Genomic DNA, 25,687 nt, shown 5'->3' on the forward strand with positions numbered 1-25,687 from the left:
AAGGAGTAAACTCCTTATCTCATGAAACACATCTTATAGACCCCCTGGCATCAGTATGACTCACAGACCCTCAACTATGACAGATCTCTGTGTTCCTTCAACTGTTATTGTAGATAATACCTGGTTTGGGGTGGCTGTAGCCTTTTAACATGGATTGATGAACTACGCCTATATGCTGTGTACACCTACACACACCACTCCCAATAAAAGCCATTTGGGGGAAGGGCTCAGGGCGTTCTCCAATAGAGGGGATCGTGTCCCCATTTCCCACCGGAACCACACGATCGTGTCCAGGACGACTCATTTCTCATCTGTAGTGGCCGGGAGGAGTTCTGCTGGATGGCGTTCCTCCCACATTAGACCTACCAAGGTATAGACCTACCCAGGTTTGCTCTGAGGGAATCCCAGCCACGGGCGTCCCGGGGGGCCGGGGAGTGGTTCCCAGATGGCATCTCTGTCCCAAAGCTTTAGCTTAGCCCCAACCGGCTTTCCAATTCCTGAGCTGAAGGCCACATGGGAACTCCAGCCAAACACTAGGAACAGTTCATTCCATTGGCTCATTTTCATTAGAATCATTATCTTAGTTTATGAAGAAAACACAAGGTTTAAGTTAATTTTAGTCCCCATGATGCCTGGGAGCTATAGCAACCAATCCTATAAAAATATACATCTGTCCAGACAGCAAAACAGATCTCTGGGGAGGGCGCCAGCCCCCGGCGCGGAACCACCGCGGCAGAGCGCCAGCCCTGGTCTTCGCACCGGGCGAGGCCCTGGTGGTCGTCTGGAGCAGTCCTTCCTTAGATTCCTGACTAGTCTCTCTGAGAACCTGGAAAAAGCCGGGGACCTTTCTGGCACAGACGCCCAAACAGTTGCACCCAGTTTCTGTAGATCTGAGGATCTCTTAAAGACCAGCGTTCAGCACGATTCCAGGCTGGAGCCCTACTAGAGAATGACGCCCTCCCCCAGCCCCGACGGAGAGGCAACGCTGCGATGGCCACTGCTCCGGTCGCCGGACCACGGCAGTGAAGACAACATGTGATGCCCCTGCTCTCCTGGAGCTTCTGTCTAGTGGGGGAGACAAATGGTTTCTGATCACGACAGGAGTGAGGAAGGAAATAAAACAGGGTAAGGGGATGTACTATGCCGGTGAGAGAGGGAGGGAGACTGATTCAAGTTGAGTGGTCGGGAAGGCACTCTTACGGGAGGTGATATTAGGACAGAGACCTGAAGGATGAGAAAACCGTAGGCACAGGAGAATCAGTTGGAAGAATGTCCCTGCCAGAGGTAAGCGCAAGTGCAAAGGTCCTGGGGTAGGAATAACCTTGGGTTGTTGAGAGACTCTAGGGAAGCTGGTGTGACTGAAGGAGAGTGAGCAAGGGGGGGAATGGGATGAGGAGAGTGTGGCAAGAGAGCGGAGGCCACATCAATTCCATGTTATTTAAACCCAGCCCATGCTTCAAGATCCACCTCTTCCAGGAAGCCTTCTCTGCCTGCTCAGACGCAGCATCCCTACCACTCTGAGCCCCTGGGACAAGCCTCAGAGTCTGTCCCAATCATGTGTCCATGAGGCACGTCCTCTCAGCAACATCTAAACCTTCTTGAGGCCAAGGACCAGATATTAATTCTTGTTCTTCTCTAAGTGTGAAGCTGTCATAAATATTCAATCAAGACTTCCTGCACTGAGAAAGTTCACGCAGCATCAGCAGGAATGAAGCTGAAGGTGGCAGCATCAGCCCGCCAGGTGCTCCTGGGCAAGAGACATTGCTTGAGCCTCTGTTTCCTTATTAGTAAAATGGGCCCAGTAACAATGTCTAAGGCAAGCGTTGCTGTGAAGACGATTAAGTCCTCAGTAAAGCTTGGCTACTGTTATGTCTGAGAGTATTAACAACATCATCAATCACCGTGTCTGCTCCCTAGTGATGACACAGAGACCCCAACTAGAAAGCCGATCTCTGACAGGTCTGTTAATGGTGCAACTAGGGTCAGAGTGGTTGTTTTTAGGCCACATACCAAATCATCAGTGAGGATTCCATCAGTGGCAGCTTCTTGTCTGTACAGAGGCAAGTCCTGGCCTTGCCTTTGTCACAGATACAAGGCCCTTACATGGCTTTGCCCTCCTCAGCATTGCCCAATGTCCGGCTCATGTACTAAACGCTGTCATAAAGTCAAGACACTTGACCCCGGCTCTGCCCCAGGGGCCATTGGGTAATGCGTTGCCCCTCCAGGCCTCAGCTTCCCTTCCAACACGGGGCAGGCTGTTCTAGGTGATGCCTGCCGGGCTTGCAGCCCTGGCATGCCCTGAGTCTGTTTAGGCAGCAGCCCCAGAACCATGAGGCAGGCAGGGCTGGGGAGTCTGGTCAGGGCAGCCCACCACAAGGAGAGGGAGAAAGAACTGGAAGACAGAGACAGCTTTGGCTGGGGGTGGGGGTTAGGGGTGGGAGGGAAGGAGGAGACAGGAGGAGGAGGGACCTCGGCAGGCGGGAGGTGTGGAGGGGGAGGCAGACCCAGCCCAGAGCTTCAAGTGGTTTCCTGTTGCCCGGCTCTAAACCCCTCCACATTCCTGCAGACCTTCAGACTGCCAGAGCGACTCGGCCTGTTACCTTCCTGCCACTGAGGTACGTGCGACCCCGGCCCTGCCTTTTCCTTCCACACCCTACACCCTAGTTCATTCCTCCAGCCTGTGTACGGGGTGGGAGTTAGGGGGAGGCTGTGCTGGGAGGTCTGGGGTCAGGGAAGGGGGCGCCCATCTCCTTTGGGCTCTACCACCGCTCCCTGCAGGGCTGGGGCCGAGGACGCCCTGCCTGTTGCTTTTCGGGTACAGTCACAGTGTAACTTCTAGGTTTGCAGAAGATAATCTCACTACGTCTTGGAGGGAGCCCTCCCTCCGTGGCTGTCTCTGGTTTCAGAGGCTGCCTGCCTGTCCCTCTGTGCTCCCTTTGCAAATGTGGCATCCACCCCCTTCCCTGGGAATCTGATCTGGTCACAACTGCAACGGGGACCTGCCGGCAGCCAGTGCCTGCCCAGCTCCCCATTCCAGGAGGAGAAACTGCCTGGACTTGGCTCTTGATCAGGGGCTCTATTTCCCCAAAGGGACTTTGCATAAATGACAAATTAATCTCCAGAAGGCTAAAGGGGTCTTTACCTTTAATTAGCACCTCCGGGAAGGCTCCTGTTTCCCTTGAATTCTCCCTCATTGACATCCCCACCGCCAGACACAAACTGGGTCCAAGGCACCAGTCAGCCTCGGGTCAGGCAGTGTTCCCGGGCTGGGCTCCCTGGGGCGTAAACACAGGCACTTCCCAGCGGTAGCCCTACTCAGTGAGTCTAGACCTGAAGGCCCAGGCATCTGATATCATCCACCCCGGGGCTGGGTCCTCTGGGAGGCTGGGTGTGGTGGGAATGTGCCGAGAGGGGGGAAGGAAAGGGTGAGACAGAGAAGGCTGCAGGGCAAATTTTTTACACCTCCTTGTTTTGAGAAGTTTAAACCTTCCACAAGACGGTGCTCAGCCTTTTAGGGTGTTAGTTCTTCTTCAGCTAAACCCCTTCCCGTCTGTACCCTGCTGGCTCCCCGAGCCGGGCGGTGAGGGACCTTCCTGTGCCCTGAAGGGATGCCACCAGGAAGGGGCGCTGGGATGAGGCATGGTCTTCCCCGAAGCCCAGTCTGCCCAAAAGTAGCAGAGAGGCAACTTTTCCTCCCGAAAGGACAGCATTCTATGCAGAACATATAGAAAAAATGTTTTCCCCAGCAATACCGTAGGGTATTGCTACACCCCAGTGCCGATGGGAGTGTGAGAAGCAAATCGGAAGCAGAATGGCAGACTTGAGGCACGCACTGTATGTGCGATCTTAGGTAAGTCTCTCATGTGGCCTTAGTTTCCCCATTTGTGAAGTAAGGTGGTTGGACTTGATGGTCTTTGAGGCACCTGACATCCTCCGAGACTTTCAAATGACTGTCTACTAAATGGGAATCCACAGCCTAGCCTTTGAATGGGCTTCAAGGCATCTGCAAGCCCTTTAAAACTGCCTGTACAGTAGTGTGTATGTGTATGTGTGGGGGGGGTGGGGGAGTTGGAGACAAATAGAGCACAAGAGGGTGTTCACATCTCAGTATTCAGATGTTCTCAAACGGATGGGAGACCCCCAAAATAGCCAGAGGTGAGGTGTGGGAGACGGAGTGGATGGGCACTGGGAGCTAACATATGTTTGCAGGGGGGCTGAGAAAATTTGAACTTGAAGTGGTTGCAGGAAGAGTTAACTCGCAGCCGTCAGCTGCCACATCGACAAAGCCTGGAGCAGAGGGTGGGAGGGGGTGGGGGGCTGGAGAAAGAATCAACTTGTGAGACTTTCTCCAAGTCCCACCCACTGAAAAGCTCTTCTTTGCCATGACTCACTCCAGGAGGAATGCGAGTTGCCACGGTAACCTTTTTTTCAGGGTCTCTGCCTGCTGGCTGGGAGGGGATGCTGGGAACACTCAAGAGTACGTTGGCCTCAGTCTGAATGTCCCCCACTCCACTGTGTCCCCAAATCCTACAGAAGAGGACTGCAGGCCCTGCCCTACTGATCTCCTGGGATCCCAGGGCAGCCATGGGGCACAGATGAGCTTCTCAGACAGGGTTTTGAGGATCTGAGTTTTAGCTCCGCCTTTGGCCTGCAGAGGCCATTTGACCTTGGACTAAGAGCTTCTCCTTTCTGAGTACCAGTTTCCTCCTTGGTTAAAGAGCAGTAACAGCAGCCATCTCAAAGGGAAATCATGTGGGCAAAACGGGATAATGCGCAGGGAAGCACCTGCTGAAATGCGGCCCTCCCCTGAGTGAGGAGTTCTACGACTGACGCGTTATGGCCTCCAAGAATCGGTGAGAGTATTCCCAGCTTCTTCGGCAGCTCCATCATCTGCGGGGTTGTATATAACTTCCCTTTACAGAATGTGCTAACGGGCCCACTAAAAAATACATTGTTTAAATTCATTTTGACTTGGGCCCCTTCTTGAGTATTTCCCAAGAGTGTCGTACCCTCCAGTGCTGAAAGATAGCTGGTCAAGGCATCAGCAGAAGAGGGTCCGAACTCACAGAGAATGACCTTGGAAAGACCCTTCCCCTCTCTTGACCGCAGTTTCCCAATCTGTTAAATAGGGAATCTCACCTAGCTGGTCTCCAGTTGCCCTTCCTGCTCTGAAGTCCCACAAACCTAAATTCCAGATGCTGCCTTCACTAGAAAGAACAGCTGGCCTAATTTTTAATACTCCCTGTTCCCATAGTTGAACAGAAAACAAGAGAGGTGGGGCCGTAAGATCTCGTGTTGCGTAACGGTCCTGCTAAAATCTTTATCCCTCTGTGGGGACTTGTCAGCCGTAGCACAGCTGCCGTGACCTATTCACAAGAGCGGCTTTTCTTGCCGAAAATAGTCTATAAATAGGAAAGGATGTGGAGGGAAGGAAAGAGCTGAGGACTGCTGTGAACGGGACAGTGTTCGTTCGCTGGTGTCATTGAGACTGGTAGCTAAGTGTGCAGAGAAACACGGGGACAGACACAAACCAAGGAGGATGCAGAGGATACACACTGATTTCACCAATAGGCGCCTACTGGCACAGCTAAAGCTAAGAGCCTCAGTCAGTGCATGAGCAGAGCCAGAGAGGTTATGCACTCACACGCCTGGTGCCTTGACTCACAGACAAGCTCCAGGTTAAAACATCTTGATGCACGTGCAAACTCTGACCCCCACCTGCACAGGCCGCAGCATATGGGTACTGAGTCAGGTGCACACGCACACAGGCGCACAGCTTCTCACCGAGGTCCTCCAGTCCACACGTAACTTCTGCAGACACACAGTCAGGCATGCAGACACAGCTGCCATTAGCAGCCACAGGCAGATGTGCACAGCCAGACAAAACTACAGCTCATGGTGGAAAGGCAGACACGTGACGTACATGCATACAGCATCAGACTGCCGTTATATTTTACAGAGAAACTGACACTCAGGAGGGGAAAATAACTCATTCAAGGTCACACAGCAAACTGATGTCTGAGCCAAACTCTTGGATGTTTGGAAATATTCAGATGTTCGCCCTGTTTTTTTCTTCCCGTTTGATCAGCTTATCATATCTACACACCTCCCTGTGTAGGCAGCGAGCCCTGGGGATCGTAAACAGTAAGCAGTGCTTTCTCCTTTCTGACCTGCAGTGGTCCGCCCCAGCCCACACGGCTTTGTCACGGGGGTAGCGTGGGGATTTGGCTGACAGGTGGGTGCTCATTTGCTTCCCACGGACTCCCTCCCCAACCTCGGTCTTTAAAGGAAGGGAGGGAAGGCAGAAACAGAGGTTCCGGCTGACCCCGGGGATTAGAGAAGCTGCCTTGCCTCACAGCACAGAGCCCATGTCCTAACGTGGATCCCGAACTCAGGGGCTGGTGGGCGGAGCAGGGCCCGAGTCAGTGTGGCGTGACTTGGCAGAACTGTTTAGGAAAACAGCCTCCTCGGGAAGTTAACTCTGCTCTCACTCATCAAGCCACGGAGCTGGAGGTCTGTAGGGAACATAGGATGGACATACCAATTCTCTCAGGGCTGGGTCCCTCCAGAAACTTGGCGTTAGCCTGTCTCATCAGGGTATCCCTCTGAGGCATCCCGAGTTAGTCTTGGTGTCAGGATTCCAGATTGATCAGAGAAAAACAAAACAAGGGTAACAATGGGAAGTTTAGCTCAGCCACCAGCTCGCTGCAGGACCTTGAGTGAGTTGCTTTCCCTTTCTGGTCCTTGATTTCTCTGTTTCTAAAATCAGAAGCAGGGCAAAGAAGTTTCACAGAGCTTGTGATTCACAGTCCTTTGGTAGCAACTCCCAGAAAAACGGTTCAGGATCCAGATGCCACTGTGGACTTCAGGGGAAATGCTACAGTTGACTAGTCATGTCTGCCACATGTGCAGGAGGGGCAGATGGAGGTATGGACGCCACGTATTTGGGATGTGACACATTGGACACTTGGATGTTGTTTCTCAGCCCCTCCATTTGTGGTCACACAGATACAGCGGTGGCCCCTAGGGGGAGCCAAGGAGGCGAGTCTGAAGCTCCACCCTGGGGTGAAACGTGGCAGCTTAGATGCCTTTATGGAATCTAAGACTGATTTCCAGTCTCAACCTCCGGGGTTATTTCTGAGTTGCCTAGCTCTTCAGTCCTAGGCTGAAGCACCCATAACACCCTAAAAGTTTCCCTTGGCTCCTTCCCTTCCTGAAAGGAGTATTGGAAGTGGAAGCACAGAGTCAAGGGGTGAGCTGGGAGAGGTGATACTCTACAAGGCTTCTGTCTGAGTCGACTCAGCACGTGAGGAATAAAAGGGACCTCAGAGGCCACCTGGCCCCAAGGTTTTCAAATTGTGCTCAGAGGCACCTCAGGAAGCTCCAAGGCCTCTCAGGGAGTGTCCGAATGTATAGGACTTCAGCCCTGTCTCAACTCCACTTGTACCTGATTTAGTTTTTTTTTTAATTTCAAGCTGACTTATAGAATAGATAATAATACATTCGCGTGTTTCAACAGATGCAAAGGGCTCTAGCTGTTTCAACTGTGGACTTCGGCGACAAGCTCCACAGTGAGGAGGGGCCCTTGGCCTGCATCATTTTGTACACCACTGATGGACTGCAGTGTTGTGCAGATGGGCAGGGCAAGGCGAGGGCTGGGAGCAGGGGCCTCCCCTGAGTCTGCAGGGTGCCCTGGGCGGCATTGCCAAGACTCGCTCTCAGGGCTCCTGGCTGTCGCAACACCTCTGCGTGGCTGTGTCTGCTCCTGGGAGTGCCCGGTGCGCACAGGCTGGCCGCCACGGCGCCTGGCTGGCCTGGCTTGGCCATCTTTCCAAGTCCCAGCTCCCTGGCAGGCCTGGCTCACGGGCTCCTATTTAGCCGCTAGACTTGTTTTCCTCTCTTTGGGCTTATTTACCACAAATGTGTGTTTTTGGAAGCCTTGTTTCCAAGCCAAACAGTGGGAGTGAGATGCTTGTTTTGCGTCAGCAGCTCAACTGAGAGGCCAGGCTGGAGGATGGGCTGGTGGCCCCTCGACCGACCGAGAGGGGCATTGTCTCCTCTGTTCCACCCCCTGCCTTTCTCCCTGGGTCACAAGGAGCCGGGATCCTTGCCCTGGATTCTTAAGGGGGGGGGGCAGTGTGGAGATTACGGGATCCTCAGATTTTAAGATGCTCTTCCAAACAACATTGCTTACTTCTTGTATTCTCTCATGTAGATCACCTTGTAAGGTAGGCACGTGATTCCCATTTCACAGATGGAGAAATGAATGGGGGCCCCGAGAGGGAAAGCCACTTTTGGGAAGTCGTGCATCTGCTAACTAGCAGAGCCAGGACTTGAATGTAGGTTCCATCACCAGAGCCCATGAGTTTACCTTTATGCTGTTCGGCCTCTAGGAGAGTTTATAACCACTCTGTGTAACAGGGTAGTCCCAGCCACATGTGGTATTTAGATTTTAATTAGTCAAAATGAAATACAATCAAGAATTGAGTTCTTCATTTGCACTAGCAACGTGTTAAGTGTCTGAGAACCACATGTAGCCAGTAGTTGCCATGGAGGTTGGTGCCTCATCTCAGAAAGTTCTATTGGATTGTTGCTTTATCAACATTTTACTTGAACCAGGTTTCATAATTACAGCTCAGAATCTGTGCTTCACATTGTTAAGTCTCTGATTCCACGGTCTAAAATTCTATGATTCTGAGATTTCCCCCAGTTCTGACATTCGGCAACTTTTCGGTATCCAGGGAGAGCCCGAAGGGGGCCCTTCATGTCTCGAGGGAGATGAACTGGGGGGCTGCTGTACTTTTCCACCCCCAGAGTCCGTCCAAAGAGAGAGAAGTGACCTCGGCTCCAGGTCCTGCTGGCAGCCAAGCACGGGCGTTCAGCCGTCTCCAGAGCAAATAAAAGCAAAGGAAGGGACTTGCTGTACGGAATAGGAGAGGTGGTTGCAGCGGGGTGGGGGTGAGCGGTGTCTGCGTTTGGTGGCCACGGAGCCAAGGGAAACACCTTCTGTGCCTCCGCTGGCCTGCGCTGCCTTCCCCTCCTGCACCTCGGGCCAGTCCACAGCCCAACTGGGCCCCACTCAGGTGGGCACCGGGGAGGGGTGGCCACCAGGGAAACCGAGGTGGAGAGCATGCCAGCTGTGCGGTGGGGCTGGCCGGGCCCTCCTTCAGCCCCGACGCTCACTGCCTGGGCTCTGGGCAGGTTCCCTTCCCTCCTTGGGCTTTGGTTTTCTCACCTGTAGTATAGGGCAGAAAGACATGCTTTGAGGCCCCAGTGGGACACTGGATTAGGAAAAACACTTTTAAAAAGGTAAATATATGCGTCCTGGCCAGTGGCTCAATTGGTTGGAGCATCACCCATACACCGAAAGGCTGTGGGTTCGATCCCCAGTCAGGGCACATACCTAGGCTGTGGGCTCCATCCCAGCTGGGCTGTGGATGGGAGGCAGCCAATCGATGCATCTCTGTCTCTCCCTTAAACAGATCCTCAGGTGAGGATTTAAAAAAAAGACAAACATATGCATCACCCCCAACTAAAGAGCTACAAAGAAGGGAATTTTCATTTAATCCCGTCGTGTACGTGAAGGTGTCTATACTTGCACCAGGCGTGCCAGGCCTGGGCTTGACAAGCAAAGGATGAGGGTGCAGCTGGTAAGTGGTGAACACTGGGGTCTGACCCTGTGACCTGACCTCGCTGACTGTTGTACCCCATTAGCTTTGCAGAGCGAGAGCCTGGCCTCTTTGGCCAGTGGCGCTTAGTGAGCATCAGAGGTTCACCGCATGGCTCTGCAGGGCGTAGGGCTGTGCGTTCTCAAATCACGTCCTGTCCTTCGGGGTCCACCATCTGGAGGGCACAAGTTCTGAGACGTGATGGGCAGAACCCCCAATCTGGAAAAAAACTCTTCCAAGATTTTGGGTCCTTTTCTTAATGCTTTCACTGTCTGGATTTCTCCCCCACCCCTAAGCCATGAGGACAAGTTGGCCAACTTGGACGAGGCCTGGATGCCACACAACTTGCCCCTCTCACCCGCAGACTCCTCTCCGGGAAAGGGACTAGGAGCCCCCCCCCCCCCGCTCCCCGTGCCTGTCAGCTCACCTGCCATGTGTCAGGCTCTAAGGGGACAGTGTCGAAGCGAAGCCTCTAGAAACTACAAAGCACAGTAAGATTTAGAATTACTTTTCTTTTCTGGCTGCAAAACTGGGGACAGAAGGTGGCAGAAAGGGTGAGTGTGCCCCTGGCAAAGAAGTACAGGAAGGTGATGAGACAGGCCAGGTGGAAGAGCCACCAGCAAACCCTGCCCTGGTCAGGTAGGGGGCGCGGCTCCTCTGCTCACGTGAGGGATGCGGACTCTGGAGACCCCGGTCCTCCTTCCTGCCTCTCCAGCCAGGCTCATTACACTGGCAGTCCCGGCAGAGCTGTGTCTCCCGAGACTTGCCCTCTCTGTCACTGGAGCCCAGACAAGGTGACTCTTTTTTGTTTTAGCTGCCATTCTCGCTTTGACCCTTCACTTTCAATCTCAGACAAGTCCTTCATTGATGCTTTCTCTCCTGCTCCATCCATCCGAAGCCCGGTGCAGGAGTTGCTTTGCAAGAAGAGAGACTTCCAACTCCAGACCTGGGGGGAACAAGCCTACAACTTGTGAGGGGTGGGGGTACACACTGCAAAAAGCTGGTTGGAAGGGGAAGACTGGACTTTCTGGAGGCTGGGCCAGGGTGAAGCAGTGCCAAGCTCCCAGGTAGATTCCTTTAAATTGCTGTTAATTTTATACCATGCACGCCCCATGAAACAGCAGGTGAGGTTTTGTGTCTCTGCTAGTCCAGCAGAGGGCTGTTATGAACTCTGCACTTCCCTGCCCATTTCTGCTACCCAAGTACTAGCATCCAAGTACAAGTGTCTGTTGCCAGAGGCAATGCTGTGGGCCAGGACCGGCATGTGCCGGTACCATTTTAAGGTGCCAACCTACCACCTGGGTTCACCTAGTCTGACTCTCTCAACTAATGGAGGGGGGACCATGGGCTAGCGATGATGAAGGACACATCACTGATTTGCCAAAACACTAGCAAGGTGCAATAAGAATCCCTGGCATGTAATTTGGAGCCGAGTGTTTTGAGTGTTTTTTCCATACCTCCAAGGTGCTAGGTCAGTTGAGGGGTCTTAGAAGGAACTGCAGATGATAAGCCCAATCTGGAAGTTTGGGGGGACACTTGAGGGGCAGACAGGGTGACAGTTCACCTTGACCGGAGGCTCCTTGGGGGCAGAGGGAGTACAGGACAGGGAACAGAGTAAACCAGGAGATGTTGGCGGGAGGCAAATGTGGATCAGGGCAAGGGAGAACTTTTTAAAGGCATTTGGAAATGGAAGCACATTTAGTTAGAACAAGAAATAAAATGTCTTCACCATCAGTTCTCTCATAGGGATGGCATTTTGGGCATAGAATCACCAGAGGAATTGGGCTTCAATATCCCTACCGGTCAGGAGAGTATTAGAGTCAAGAGTTCAGCAGTTAGCTCTGGCTAGTGTGGCTCAGTGGACTGAGCTCGGGCCTGCAAACCTAAAGGGTCGAAGGTTTGATTCCCCTTCGGGGTGCATGCCTGGGTTGTGAGCCAGGTCCCCGATAGGGAGTGTGCAAGAGGCAACCACACCTTGATGTTTCTCTCCCTCTCTTTCTCCATCTTCGTCTCTAAAAATAAATAAATAATATCTTAAAAATAAAAGAATTCAGCATTTAAAGAGTGAGGTCCTACTCGTGACCAGGACAGAAGAATTTTCTAGATCTCAGCTAATACCCTTTAGCTGTAAACGGGAAAGAGAACAGGCAGCACACAGAAACCTCTGGACGGTCACCCTGGAGGACCCAGAGCAATGCTGCCCTTTCTGGGCAGAATGGAGAAAGAATGCGGCCACCCCCAGGTTTCCACAGGCTGCACTCCAAGACTACTGTTCTTTGTGTCAGAATGTAGATCTCATTGTCTCAGATTGGCAAGAAGCTGCTGCCACCCATTAATGTCTTCCATGACAGAGGGGGTAGGGAGGAAGAGGAAGCGATGGAGGAGGAAGAGGAGGAAAGTCTGGGGGATGGGGGTGGGAAAATAATTCAGGGGTAGAAGGTCCCTTGAACAGGATCTGGTTTGGCATTGTCCAATCTTGACAAACTAGCCAATTGTCTTCGTGATAAGTTTTTAAAAACCTAAAATAAACGTGCTGAGGAAGGAAACTGCGTGTGATTACCGTAAATGGGAAAATCGGTGTACCTCTGTCATCAATAGAAGGAAGCTATAAAAATACATACAAAGGAGACAAAACAACTTTGCTGAATTCCAGCCGGATAGTTTCCTGTGAAGGCTCTGAGCCAGAGGCGGGCTGTCTCTGGGGGGAAGGACAGCAGATGAGCGTTCTCGGGAGTGAAAAGGCGTCTCAGCATCCTGCTAAGACGTTGTCATACAGTCGGGGCTCAGAGTGCATTTAGTAGAAGCAGCCCTCTCCCACGTCTTTCCCTATCAGTCAACACGCACATCTAGAACAACTCTGCCCGTCCCTGGAACCCAGCGTCGGAAGGAACCCTCCCTCCTGCAGGAAGCCATCCCCTCACGAAGCCCCAACCTCTCTCCTGCAGGGCCCCCAGCACCATGAAGGCCTGGATCTTCTTTCTCCTCTGCCTGGCCGGGACGGCCCTGGCAGCCCCCGTAAGTACCCCAAGATCGTCTCTGCTCGGTCTTACCTCCCTGCCAGCTCCGGGTGCTTGGGAGGGACAGGGACTCCCCATCTCAAGTTATTTATCTTATAGTCTAAAAAGTTTCCCCCCCCCCTTAAACTAATAAACTCAGGGTGAAAGTTGCAATGAGGACCCCTAGGTGGGAGATTCCAGAGAAAGGAGATTTCCTTGTAATAAGATGAACTCTTTGGCAGGCAGAGTTCCTCAGACCTCGACGAGTATTTCTTTAGAGGGAGGAGACCCCTGTGCCACTTGAGGGATTCTAGCAGAGGGGGAGCGGTGCTGGTGGGATGATTTTAGAAGAGTCGAGCCCCAGAGGGAGGGAGGGGTTAGTTTCCGAGTCAGTGAGGGCTATTTGGATGCAAGCAACCGACCTCAATCTGAGTGAACTGGGGGGGGGGGGGGGGTATAGAGATGGATTATAAATCTGAGGGTCTTGGGGAGGACTGGAAAAAGGAAGGACTGGGAGGTAAGAACTAGTGGACAGTCTCCGAGCGGTTGCCATTGGAATAGATCTGCTCCAATAGCTTCCATGTGAGAGAAGGTGCCAAGAAGATTGTGGAAAAATTCAAGGAGCGCTCTGGCTTACCTTGGGTCCTTGGCCTGCTCCTTGGTCAGGGGAGTGGGGGTCACCTTGACTGACACAGTCCCTTCGAGAACTGTGAGCAGAGGCCCAGGGGTGGTTACGCAAAGCCGGCCTGGGAGCCCGTACCAGGGGAGGGAGGAGGAAACCCGGGGCAGGCAGAAAGCAGGGTTTCCTTCCACGTGTGGTCCCCTTACCCTCTCGTCACAAGCAAGAGTGATGGCAGGTCTCTTGATCAGGTGGGTAGGTTTTGACAAGGTTAGCATTATTTTTAGAAGTAGCCCCAGTCAGCCGGTGGCCTCAAAGTTACATGTTATCTTGCTTCTTCTACGTCAAGTTGACATGGCAACAAGGAATTGCCTCCTAATTGTCATCATCACCACGATCACACCACACGGCGGGCAGAGAAAGACAGCTGTTAAAATCCGTGGTGTTCGTCCACCCTCTCCTCTGTCTTCCCCTCTGTGAGGTGGGAGTTCATGGTCCGCTTCAGTGGTTTGCAGACCCCCTTGGCGTCAGAGCAGTGGAACGCGTTCCAGGCTAAAGCTGGGGTGGACGCCTGAGACAGACGATGGATGAGGTCTGGGGTCCTCAGGGGTCCATGGGGTCTCCATGGGTGCCTTCTCCTTTGCCCTGTTGTCCCACCCATGGCGGTCCCTGTGGCAGAGCCCCGGGGATCTCCAGTGGGCTGCTCTCCTGCCTCCCCAGCTTTAGGTTCCAGGTCGGAAGCAGTTCAGAGGCAAAGCGGGCCTTGGCCTTGGCCTTGATCTTCACCCCTCTGAAGCCCATTTTCTCTTCCCAGCAGCAGCAGGAAGCCCTGCCTGACGAGACAGAGGTGGTGGAGGAAACCGTGGCTGAGGTGTCCGAGGTAGGTGGGCGGTGCCCAGACCCTGCGCCCACATCTCTTTTCCCTGGGGAAACCAGACAGGTGCTGTGGGTCACCTGCTGGAACAGAGACATTTGTCCCCTTCTCATGTGCACACAGCACAGATATAAACCCTATAGAGCCTCCAATCCAGACCTGCTACTGAACGCTTCCCAAACCTTCAGTGGCACCGTACAGGTGGAGCCACAATTCCGAAGAGTTTCATTTTTTAAGCTGTGGGACCATTTTTCTTAGCTGGTCACTGGTCTTCCCGTACAGCAAGCAGATGACAGGGGAGCTGGAGCTGCCCCTGCATAGCTGGCAGGGATGGAAGGCTCAGCGTCGCTTCTTGCCCTCACACCCCTGGAGGCCCCCGATGCCTCTCAGGAGAGCTCCAGGGCACAGGAGACAGTGGGTCTGTAAGGCGGATGAACCTTCCGGAGCAGGCGTTGGTGCTCTCTGTGACCTGGGCCCGGACTGCCTCCACGTGGCCACCTCACCGTCCCCTCGTGGGGACCCAAAGCTTTCAGCAAGTCCCCTCCAGCCTTCAGCCCTTTCTTCCAGCTCTGGGATGAGGGTGGCGCCAACTGACTCATTCTTCCCTCTCCCACCCAGGTACCTGTTGGAGCCAACCCCGTCCAGGTGGAAGTAGGAGAATTTGAGGAAGGTGCCGAGGAAGCCGAAGAGGAGGTGGTGGCTGAGAGTAGGTCCCTTGTCACATCCAGTCTATGCCCTCTGTCGCCTGGGCACTGGATGTGGGCACAGCCTGCAGGAGGTTCCTTCCCAAGGAAATGCAGGGCGGGGGTCCTCCCTACAGGGGGTGCTGCGGAGGAGGCCTGGCTTTGACTGAGAGGCCCGGAATATTCTCTGGAATCTGGGGAAGACCTATTTATAGCCAGGCTGTCCCTGCTGTGAGAGGCAGGAAGGGAGGTTCCTCAGCCCCAAACGGCCCCTTCCCCTCACGGCTCTTGCTCCTCAGGGAGGTCACTCCTCACGAGATCTCTGTGCTGGACCCTGTCTTAGCCCAAGTCCCACACAGGAGCAGGCCTGACAGGACCTCAGAGGCTTCCACACTCATTCACTCATTGGATTTGCACACGGCCACGCGGAAATGAGGCCTGAAACCTGGCCTAACTCACAGGATGCTGTCTGTGGAGTTGGTGCCAGGGAGAGAGAGGACCCCGGGCCCCTGGGCCCACCCCCTGTGCTGGCCTCTCCATTCCACAGAGTGGAGAGGCATCAGACCCTTGGGGTTCACAGCATGGACGTGACGCGCAGACCAACCCAAGTCTGCACTGAGACTTGTCGGCCCTGTGCAGACACCCTCGCACTGCTTGTTCAGCTCCTCCGAGCCTCAGCATCGCCACCCCTAATGGGAGCAGGATGAAGGCAGCAGGCCCTGGCCCCAGGTCCCAGGCCAGAGGATCTGAGATGAAGCCTAAGAGCCCTTGGCCCAGAAAGGCTACGTTGAGTTCTCATCTGAGGGCAGAGTTTTTGTTGGAGCGCAGGGGCGGCTACCAAATCCTGTTCCTCCCCCCGCCCCCCATCTGGTGTTCAGGGCTCTGCTGTTCAGTGTGGGTCTCAGGGCTCTTCTCCCTTCTCCCCTGCAGCCCCTCAAGCCTTTCTTGTTGGGCCTCACTGCTCTCAGACAACAGCTGACTTTCCCGCTTGTTCTAGAAAGTCTATTCTGAAACCCCAAACTGCCTCCCTACGACTGACCAACTGGGAGCTGAGGACACACTGGTTGCTTCGATCCTCAGGGAAGCCATATGGCACCCAGTGTGCCTGGGTCCCAGACTGAGCCCACAGCCCCTGCGCAATGCGCGCAATCGTGACATCCCGCTGGGTCTTTAACCCCCAAACTGAGCCGACTGCTCCCTTAAATGCCGACTCTGGGCTCAGCAGGAGAAGGGAGGGTTCAGCTGCCTGAAGCCGAGTCGGGGGTACAGGCGAGGACTTATGCCCCAGGATCAGTCTGGATTGGGGCTGGGTGGATGTGCTAACCCGGGTGGGGCTAACCACATGCCCTTGCACTCTGCCAGACCCCTGCCAGAACCACCACTGCAAACACGGCAAGGTGTGCGAGCTGGATGAGAACAACACCCCCATGTGCGTGTGCCAGGACCCCACCAGCTGCCCTGCCCCCATTGGCGAGTTTGAGAAGGTGAGCACAGAGGGGCTAGGCGGAGGGCTGGGGGACCGGCCCTTCCCCGCACAGAGCATCTGCCTAGAAAACTGTTGGTTCGGAGGTCCTGCTGAGCAGCTCTAGTGTCAAAAGTGCTCTCACTGGGTACAGTCACAGCAGGAAAGAGGAGGGGAGTCGGAGGTGGCGCTCTGCCTGTCACTGGAACTCTCCAGCAACCAGCGGAACTGATGCAGCAACACCAGGTCCGAGCTCCGTGTTGGACTCGGAAGAGAACACATTAGAACCAGGTGCTGGGCTTTCTCAACAAGGGCCTGGCTTTGGGTCCAAGGGCCTGGGTTCTGGGTCAGACTGAAGGTCGACTTCAAACCCCACCTCTACCACTTGCTATGAGATCTTGGCTAAGTTGCTAAACTTTTTCAAGTTTCAGTTGTCTCATCTCTAAAGGGGACAGAAAGTCCCTTACCTCATAGGGCTAATGTGGGCATCTGCTGGATAACGCTGGGCACTTAGTAAGTACCCAGTGTGTGCTATTTTTAAAAATCTCCCAAGTCTGTCCATTCTGCCCCTTATAGGACCCACTCAATCAACTGACCAGCCAGCCAGCCGGCCAAAGAAATACATATCGAGCATGCACCTGTGCCGACTACCATGCTACTGACGCGGCCAGGACAGCGAATCTAGCCCAGCCTCATTCCCACCGTCTCCGATCTGGATTCTCCCCCACCTTCTCTCTCCCCAGTACAATGTACTCTCTGAGCTGCAGATTTTAGCATCATTATCACCATTTCTTCCCTCCTCACTCCCCATCCCACTGCTCCCAGACTCCAAGTTTCCCTCTGCACGGATCCATAAACAAGTACATGCAGCAGGTTCAACCTGAGGCTCCCCCTGCTGACACTGGCTATTTACTGCCACTGCCTCGGTCAGCCCTCAGCATCCCTGCTTGACCACCGCCACACGGAGACTCACTGGGAGGATCCCTGTGACGCAGCAAGCAGTTGTACTCACAGCTGAGATTTACTACAGCGACATACAGTTGGGCCCTGGCTGTTGTGGCTCAGTGGATTGAGTGCCAGCCTGCAAACCCAAAAGTTGCAAATTTGATTCCCAGTCAGGGCACATGCCTGGTTTGCAGGCTAGGTTCCCCAGTTGGGGGTGTGCAAGAGGCAACCAATTGATGTATCTCACACACACACATTGATCTTTTTCTCCCTCCTTTCCTTTCTTATGATGTAAATAAAATCTTAAAAATAAAGAAGGATACACAGCCGGGTCATAGGAGAATAAGACACAGGCAGGAATCCATGGTTAGTTAGCCTTGCTTTCTCTCTCCCCACTCTTGTGATGGGTCTCATGCTCTTCCTCAGCTACAGAAATGTAGCCACGGTGGGCGATGATTCTGCCCAAGGAAGCCCATTAGACTCAGCACCCAGCGTTTTACTTGGCGGTTGGCCACACAGGCACCCTCTTTCTAGCACATGCCCAAATTCCAGACTCCTGGAAGGAAAGCCAGTATTCAGCATAATCCACGTTGTTTGTACAGCGGCCTAGGCACAGCGAGCCACACTTATCATTGGTGGGAAGTTTTCTAACAGTGCAGGGACCTGTTTGCCAGCCAGCTTCCCGATGCCAGCCTAGGGCCAACTTCGCAAGCATGCGTTTGTAAGGATAACCATCCCGGGCCTGCTGTGCACCCTCTGCCTCTTCGCCATCTCTGCCTTTAACTCTTCCTGTCTGCATCTTTCGGTTCCCCCGTATCTCAGCCCTGACTCAGGCAGGCCTCTGCTCAGAGGCCAATAGTGGCTTTCAGCGTGGGCTGCACTTTGGCCTGGGAGCCGGACACTGGGCTTCTGCTGCAGCCCCACCCGCAGCTTGCTCTGTGACCTTGGGTGCATCATATTCCTAGCTGGGCCTCCAGCGCCCCCGTCTCTGAAACAGGTGAGGGTGGCTGTACCAGTGAAGGGCTTTGGGAGTGGAGGTAAGGTGCGCTGTGCTTTGCCAACAGGTGTGCAGCAATGACAACAAGACCTTCGACTCTTCCTGCCACTTCTTTGCCACCAAGTGCACCCTGGAGGGCACCAAGAAGGGCCACAAACTCCACCTGGATTACATTGGACCCTGCAAATGTGAGTCCCCGGGGCCCCCAGCCTCCCATTTTGGGGGCAGAGTACTGAACGGGCACTGGAGCTGACTCTGCCACCCCTGGGCTACGAGATCTTGGGCAAACCTCCCTTCTCTGAGCCTCGGGATTCCCATCGATAAAACGAGATGATTGTCTATGAGCAGGTGCCTCTCAGCTCTGCACCCAGAACATCTCCCAGGAGGGACTGAGTGGCCGTGGAAGCCCAGAGCAGGGGATTTCTTTTCTCTAGTGACGAGGAAAAGCTGACATGGTAAAGGAAAATGATGCCCCGCCTGGACTATAAAGTATTTTTTACAATATTTGAGTTTTAATGCTTTAGAAGAGGGGTATGTCTTTCAATTCCCCTTAGGCCTCTGTTACTCAGTATTGTCAGATCCTTGACCCTCTTGCTCCATTACATTCCTATCTGCCTACTTGAGACACCTGATTGACTACCCTCCTCTAGAAACCTGGGAGTCGGGCGTTTGGAGGAGGAACGCCAGGGCGCCGTCGGGCCTTTGGGTAGTGATCCCAGGTGCAGATTCAGCAGAGGCAGCTCCCCTAGCATCTGAAGCACCCAGGGCCACATTGGAAGCTGCCCCTTCAAGAGAACACCCACGTTGTATGTCAGGGACATTGTCTCACTGGCCTCAGAGTGCAGAGTGCAGAAGGAAACCAGGTTCTCCTATGGCCAGCCCTGCTCTCCCAGTCCTGGGGCCCAGGGAGTGCAGTAGGAAGGCACAGGTCTGGAGGAGGAGGACTGGGGGAGGAGCGTTGGTAGGAACCGTTGGGCACTGATACCGAGGAGTGAGCCAAGGAGCCTTTCCCGTGTGGATCTTGCTGTTCTCTAAGGCCTATTGCTCCCTTCCTTTAACTCTGTGTTTCCATCACAGAGGTTCTTGGCCACTCTCCAGAGGCTGATGGAGAAAACAGTGGTCCTAACCACAGAGGGGCTTTCCGTATAGGTCCGAGGGTGAGGGAATAATGGGCCCCTGAGCCCCCACGCAACCACGTGCCCTGGATGCCAGATGCAGCGCTGATAACGTGGCCTTGAGCCAGTCCCTTCTCTCCGTGCTGACCTCCAATAAGTCTCGAGTGAGGGGAGACTTGGATGGAATCTCCAGGCACCACATTCTGGGATTCTAAGTTCCGGAGACCAGGATGGAATAATTATCACTAAGAACATTCTGGTGGTTAAACGTTCCAACACCCACTCTCCCCGACCCCACTAAACTGAGCCCAGAATAGAAGTTATTTCTCAACCTCCCGATTTCAGACTCCTCCCAGTGGTTGACGTCACCAGTGTGGATTCTGGGCCTATCACCCAGAGAGGTACAGGGGCTGCTGGAGCAATCAGGTCAAGGCCAAGGGAACTACAGACAGGCCTTTGTGCTTTTCCATTTGCAGAGCTTTCTTCCCCACATATGAGCTCCTTTGCTTGTGTGGCATGAAGAAGCTGTGCCTTAGAGAGGCTGAGCCACGGTGCCAAGGGCACTGATTAACTAGGAAACTAGGAGGAAGGCATGGAGGGGCAGAGCTGGCATCTGTGCTGACCACCCTTGTATTTTGGACCCCAGACATCCCCCCCTGCCTGGACTCCGAGCTGTCTGAGTTCCCCCTGCGCATGCGGGACTGGCTCAAGAATGTCCTGGTCACTCTGTACGAAAGGGATGAGGACAACAACCTGCTGACCGAGAAGCAGAAGCTGCGGGTAAGTGGTCTCTTTCCAGGGCACCTGCCTGGCCTGCTGCGCTGGACAGCTTGTGGCCCTGGGCTGCCTGAGACCCACAGTCCCCGGGTCAGAGCCAGGCCTCCAGGGGTAAGCCTCCGCCCCAGCCCCGACAGGAGCCTTCATCCCGGCTGTTGGGACAGGGACTGCTGCTTGCTGCCTTGGAGGTTCGTGGTGCACAGTCACATCTGAAGGCTCGGGGGGGGGGGGTCCTGAAGGGAAGGGACCTGCTGCTCACTCTGCCCAGCTCAGCGTTAGGTAGGAGGCACAAGCCACCCTGCTCTTGTGCAATACTTCCTTCCAAGTCTGTGGGGCTTAAATCGAATAGACACATCAAGCACTTGGAGTATTGATAAAATGCAGATGCTGGGCCCCACCTCAGGCCCACTGGGTCAGTGTCCTTGTGAAGCAAGACCCACGTGGGTCACTGTGGAGATCCCTTTGGAGATCACCCCAGGCCTCCACTTCTGTGGATGAGACGCTGATAACCCATCTATGCTGCTTGCTTCCCTCATCTTGAACCCTGGGCTTGGTTCACCTCTGCCTGCTCTGGCCCCCTGTCAGAGGTGGGAGGGACCCCGCCTGGTCTGGACAATCTCCCTAGACCCCTTGTCACACAGTGTCACTTTGCCCCCACAGGTGAAGAAGATCCATGAGAACGAGAAGCGCCTGGAGGCTGGAGACCACCCCGTGGAGCTGTTGGCCCGGGACTTCGAGAAGAACTACAACATGTACATCTTCCCCGTGCACTGGCAGTTCGGCCAGCTGGACCAGCACCCCATTGATGGGTAAGACCCCCGGCCCTCAGCATCACGGAGGGGGCCCTGGCTTGGCCCTCCGGGGCAGAATCACGGGTCGGGGTGGGTAGGTGCACAGAGTACGACCAAAAATACCTCCCAGCATCCTCTGATGCTCCCAGCCCTGGAACCCACAGTTTGCCTCAGGGCTGGGGCAGCAAGGAGCAGGCACCCTGAGAAAGGACGCGGAACTGGGAGGAAGAAAGCCCCAGATGGCCCCTCAAGCCAGAGGCGGAAGTCAGTGGAACCTGACAGTCCTTTCTTAGCTCTGTGAGTGCTACCTGGGGGAATCCATTAGTTGAAGAAGAGCGAGCTGGGAAGGAGTGCCACACTCCAAAAGGGGTGGCGTGGGTGGACCTGAGGCACCATGCATGCTCACGGTCCTTCAGCAAGACCTCGAGACCCAGCCCCACATCACACTGGCCCTGGGAGTCCTTAAAAAATTCACAGAGCCAATGCCATCCACATCGCAAGCCTTTGGTTTGGCGGCTCTGGCCTCTGATCCCAGTGAGTTATGCAGGCGGTGCAACCACACCACAGGATAGGCAGGCAGCGGGGCAGTGGACACTTATCGAGTGCCTGTTCTGTGCCAGCGCTACTCCAGGCTGGGGATTTGACAAGGGTCAGAGTTGATGCCGTCCTTGCTGGCATGGAGCTCACACTCTGGGTGATGATCTGTACCTGGCAATTGAAGGACAAAGTTAGAAATGCTACTGGAAGGGGAAGGTGGTGGGCAGGCCACCTGCAGCTGAGCACCACGGCCTTCCGGTCCTCTCCGGCCCTGTGTTCCTGGAGGGCCCTGGGGAGCTCGCTCTGCCCAGGGGAGCAGCTCTCCAGGAGCCTCATCCCTCACTCCGGCTTCAGTCCTTGTGCCTGGCACCTGCCCACCCTGCCAGTGATCTCGGGTGTCTGGGGTCTCCTGAGCCCTGGGAAGCTTTCTGCTGCTTCTCTCCCAGGCTCTTTCCATGGCTGGGGTCCAACTGAGTCACTCACTGAGGGCCGGAGGGGAAATGTCAGGGGACATCTGGAGCTCAGGCTGAGCAACTAGACCCGACTCCAAGGCAGGGGCCGGAAGGAGGCTTCCAGATGGGGCTGCAAGGACTGTGCATCTGGAAAGTGCTGCAGCCTGAGCCAGGGGAGCCGTCTTCCTCCTCTTCTTGTCCTAGAGCTGCATGGTGACCCTGCCTGAGTCTCTTCACCACCCTGGGCCTCAGTTTCCCCCCTGGTATACAGTGCAAGGGGAGGGGTTGTTGCTTCCAGTTCAAGTACTGTGTTCCTTCCATGAGTTGGGTGGGGCAGGGAGACTGGGGATTAGAGAGAAAACTAGAGTCCCATTGCAGGCCCTGGGGAAGAGGGTTTGAGGACAGCTAGCAGAGGGCCCCGAGGAGGAAGGCCAGCTGGACGAACAGGAACGAAGGATAGTGGGAGAGCAATCGGAAGGCCTCCCTCTCACATGTTATATGATATGCAAAGAAATGAAAGCTCTCTAGAGAGGGTGGCGTGCCCTTTGCCCAGCTCCCCAACAACCCCAGTCCCTTCCCACGCTCCTCCCCAGAAGCTGGCACCGTCGCCTTCCTGATATCTGTTTTTTAGACCCTTTCCTGCACGTTGGAAGCTGTGCAAATGTGTGTCCGTAGAAAGCATGCAGTTTCAGAGCAGATTTTAATCTACTCGTAGCAGAGGCGCTCAATATTTTCGTTCGAAGTTTCTGTGCCCCAACTCTTAGCCAACTGGGAAACAATTTAATGCACCAAGAGGCCTTTGTTATGAGCCCACGGGACCTCAGAACTGGAAAGGCCCTTAGACGTTGTGGCCAACTCCTCCCCTGCTGAAGGAGGGGGAAAGTGAGGCTCACTGTGGGGCAGTGCTGGGCTCTGAGTCCCTCAGCAGAGCAGTGGCTTTCCCAGGCCTCAGGCCCCTTCTGCCTCCTCCCCACAGGTACCTGTCCCACACCGAGCTGGCCCCACTGCGCGCACCCCTCATCCCCATGGAGCACTGCACCACCCGCTTTTTCGAGACCTGTGACCTGGACAACGACAAGTACATCGCTCTGGATGAGTGGGCCGGCTGCTTCGGCATCAAGGAGCGTGAGTGTCTGAGCAGGGGGGCTGCTGTCCTCTGCCTCCTTCCTCCCTCTCTGTCGTCTGCGTGTCTGTCCTCTCTGCCCACCTCTGCTCTCTGCCTAGCTCACTCCTGTTTGAGCTCCCTGTTTAGGTGACCTCGCTCTCTCAGGGGGCTTGCTGACCCTTCTCTATCCATCAAGCAGCATCTTTCTCTTTCCCTTCTCCAAGCATTAGCACTCGCTCTGTACCCAGCACTGTTCTGGAGCCCGGAAGGTACCTAGAGAGGAGAGAAGAACTGTAACTTGGCGGTGTACATAAGTGACAGGGACAGGGAGACCGGAGTTCTCAGTCACCGACGTCCTGGCTGAACCTCGGACTGGGCCCCTGGCCCCTGTCCTGGGGATGGGGGGGGGATCCTCTGGCCCCTCGGGAAGCCTGGCCGATGCACCTGGGGCCCGGGTCTAACCCTGCTCTTTTCTTGTTTGCAGAGGATATTGACAAGGATCTCGTGATCTAGACCACGCCTCCGCCGGCAGTTCCGGATTCTCTCTCTATCCTGCCCCTCCCCGTCTCCCCCAATGTTTAAAATGTTTGGATGGTTGGTTGTTCTGCCTGGGGACAAGGTGCTAACATAGATGTAAATGAACACATTAACGGTGCTAAAAATGGAAGTTGTAACCCAAGTCATGACATTCTTAGTTGGAACTCTGCCTCTTGCTCACCCACTAACAGTCCCATTTTCCTCTGGCCATTGGAAGCCCTGTCCATTGTCTTCGTGGCAAATGGCTGGGAACTTCGATCTGCTCGCATCTGCCTTGGACATGCACCGCATCTTCAGATTCGCTCTCGGTTCCTCTACTTCAAACTAATGCTCACTAAGTCAAACTTTTGTGTTAATTTTGTTTCAGGACGTTGGCTATAGGGGTGGGGCTGGGGGTTTTTCCCTACGTGGCCTGAAGGGGGACAAAGGGAAGTGAGAGACCGTGGTTCTGGGACTACAGGGCTGGTGGGAACAGCTGAGAACCAGTCTCGTGTGCAGGGCCTGCCCTGAAAGAACCCGAGGCTGGGCTGGGAAAGAACAGAAGCTCCCATTTAAACCCAGTTCCTCACCGTTTCCCCCGTCATCTTTCAGTGCCTTTTTTTCACCTTAGGCTGTTCCAGCTTTTTGGGAGCCGTGGACCATCACTTCTTTGGAACCCACCGAGCCTGGTGGGCTTCTCCCCTCCTAAGTGTCTGGGAGAAGCGAGACTGGGGGCTGTTTCAGCCACGAAAGCTGAAATCAAGGGTGAGGTGTAGAAAGTTGCAAAACAGAAAAAGTGGAGTTAGCAGATTGGTTTTGTTTTTTGAGAGGTTTTTTTCTTTTCATTTTTGGATGGCTGTCATGAGGGGTCTTTCCCTCGCTTTCTAGCATGTTCCTCCTTCCCCCTTCTTTTCTTTCTATTAATCAAGAGAAACTTCGAAGTCAATGGGATGGTCAGATCTCACAGGCTGAGAACTCATTCACCACCAAGCATTTCATGAAAAAGCTGCTTCTTATTAATCATGCAAGCTCTCACCATGTTGTGGCGAGTTTGACGAATCTTTCAAAATAAAAGTAATGATTTAGAAACTGCCTTCCTGGGTGATTTTGCATGTGTCTGAGCCGCCTCATTCCCCTGAAACACGGACCCGTGGACTTACGTGTGTACACATGACTACACACACGCTAAATTTTGCAAACACTGTTACGTTTTTTTAACACACGCCTGTACACACACAGGCTTATTTATGCACAAGGAATGTATGGTTCCTATAAGAACAAATTTGGCTTATTTTTATGACTCGTAGGCTTTTCATTATTACACTTCATTATCAGATGCAACAGGTTAAGCAGCTATCTCCTTTCACTAATCGTTCATCCATTCATCCATCCATCCATTTATTCAAAAAATGTTTATGACGTACCTACTATGTGCCAGGTCCCGTGCCAGGTGCTAGAGACACAATTGTGGCAAAGCAGATCAAGCATTTGATCTGCTGGCACTTACAGTCTGGCGAGGAATGGATTAAACAATTGCACAACTACATATAAATCACAAGCTGTGATAGGTGCCAGGATGAAGGAATGTAAACCCATGAGTGGGTGACAGGAGGACACTATTAATCTGGAGTTGCACTGTCCCGTTTGGTAGTCCTGTGAATGGCTAGGTAGATTGAAATTTAAATCAATTAAAGTTAAACATTGTTTCTCAGTCATACTAGACACTTCAAGTGCCAACAGCTACACGTGGGTAGTGGTTACCCCACTGAACAGGGCAGACCTAGTACATTGTCATCATTGCAGAAAGTTCTATATTGGACATGGCTGTTCTAGTGTTGGGGGGCTCTGCCTGCAGGCCCCCCCCCAACTGTCACAGACAAGAATAAGCCTACTGAGACATGATCTGCTTGTGGAGGAAAGGTGGCCGATTTCTTAAAGGAGAAGGACCAAGAGCCTTTTCCTCAATGGGCTTTTATTGGGTTCATTTCGCACAGGGATCCAGGTAAAGCTCATCAATCATTGTCAGGCAGTAAGGACCAAACAATACATAACATACAAAGAACTCTGAGGGCCTATTCTGAGCCAGGATCTGTTAGCTAAGGGGCTACAAAACTTTGGGAAACAAACTCATTTCCTGCTCGGACCCTTAT

General features: G+C 53.9%; 1 protein-coding gene across 2 annotated transcripts; it reads left to right on the plus strand.

Annotated features, from left to right (window-relative positions):
* Positions 1-2,507: 2,507 nt before the first annotated feature.
* SPARC (secreted protein acidic and cysteine rich) lies at positions 2,508-24,630 on the plus strand. 2 transcript variants are annotated; one of them, XM_037156912.2, is made up of 10 exons: positions 2,508-2,615; positions 12,614-12,683; positions 14,098-14,163; positions 14,776-14,863; positions 16,203-16,324; positions 18,312-18,432; positions 20,006-20,139; positions 20,797-20,945; positions 22,893-23,041; positions 23,506-24,630. In XM_037156912.2, exons 2-10 carry the CDS (start codon positions 12,627-12,629, stop codon positions 23,532-23,534), a joined length of 915 nt encoding a protein of 304 aa, XP_037012807.1. In that variant the 5' UTR covers positions 2,508-2,615; positions 12,614-12,626; the 3' UTR covers positions 23,535-24,630. The 2 variants fall into 2 exon arrangements, with proteins under 2 accessions (XP_037012807.1, XP_037012808.1); XM_037156913.2 differs by having other exon boundaries at positions 14,101-14,163.
* The last annotated feature ends 1,057 nt before the right edge of the window (positions 24,631-25,687 follow it).

The sequence above is a fragment of the Artibeus jamaicensis genome, unplaced genomic scaffold, assembly GCF_021234435.1.
Source record: "Artibeus jamaicensis isolate MK-2021 breed Jamaican fruit bat unplaced genomic scaffold, CSHL_Jam_final contig_432, whole genome shotgun sequence".
Classification (NCBI taxonomy): domain Eukaryota; kingdom Metazoa; phylum Chordata; class Mammalia; order Chiroptera; family Phyllostomidae; genus Artibeus; species Artibeus jamaicensis.

Coding starts and splice junctions, on each gene's coding strand:
- SPARC (XM_037156912.2), top strand. CDS start 12,627: ATGAAGGCCTGGATCTTCTTTCTCCTCTGCCTGGCCGGGACGGCCCTG. Junction 14,164..14,775: donor CCGTGGCTGAGGTGTCCGAG/GTAGGTGGGCGG, acceptor TCTCCCACCCAG/GTACCTGTTGGAGCCAACCC. Junction 16,325..18,311: donor CCATTGGCGAGTTTGAGAAG/GTGAGCACAGAG, acceptor CTTTGCCAACAG/GTGTGCAGCAATGACAACAA.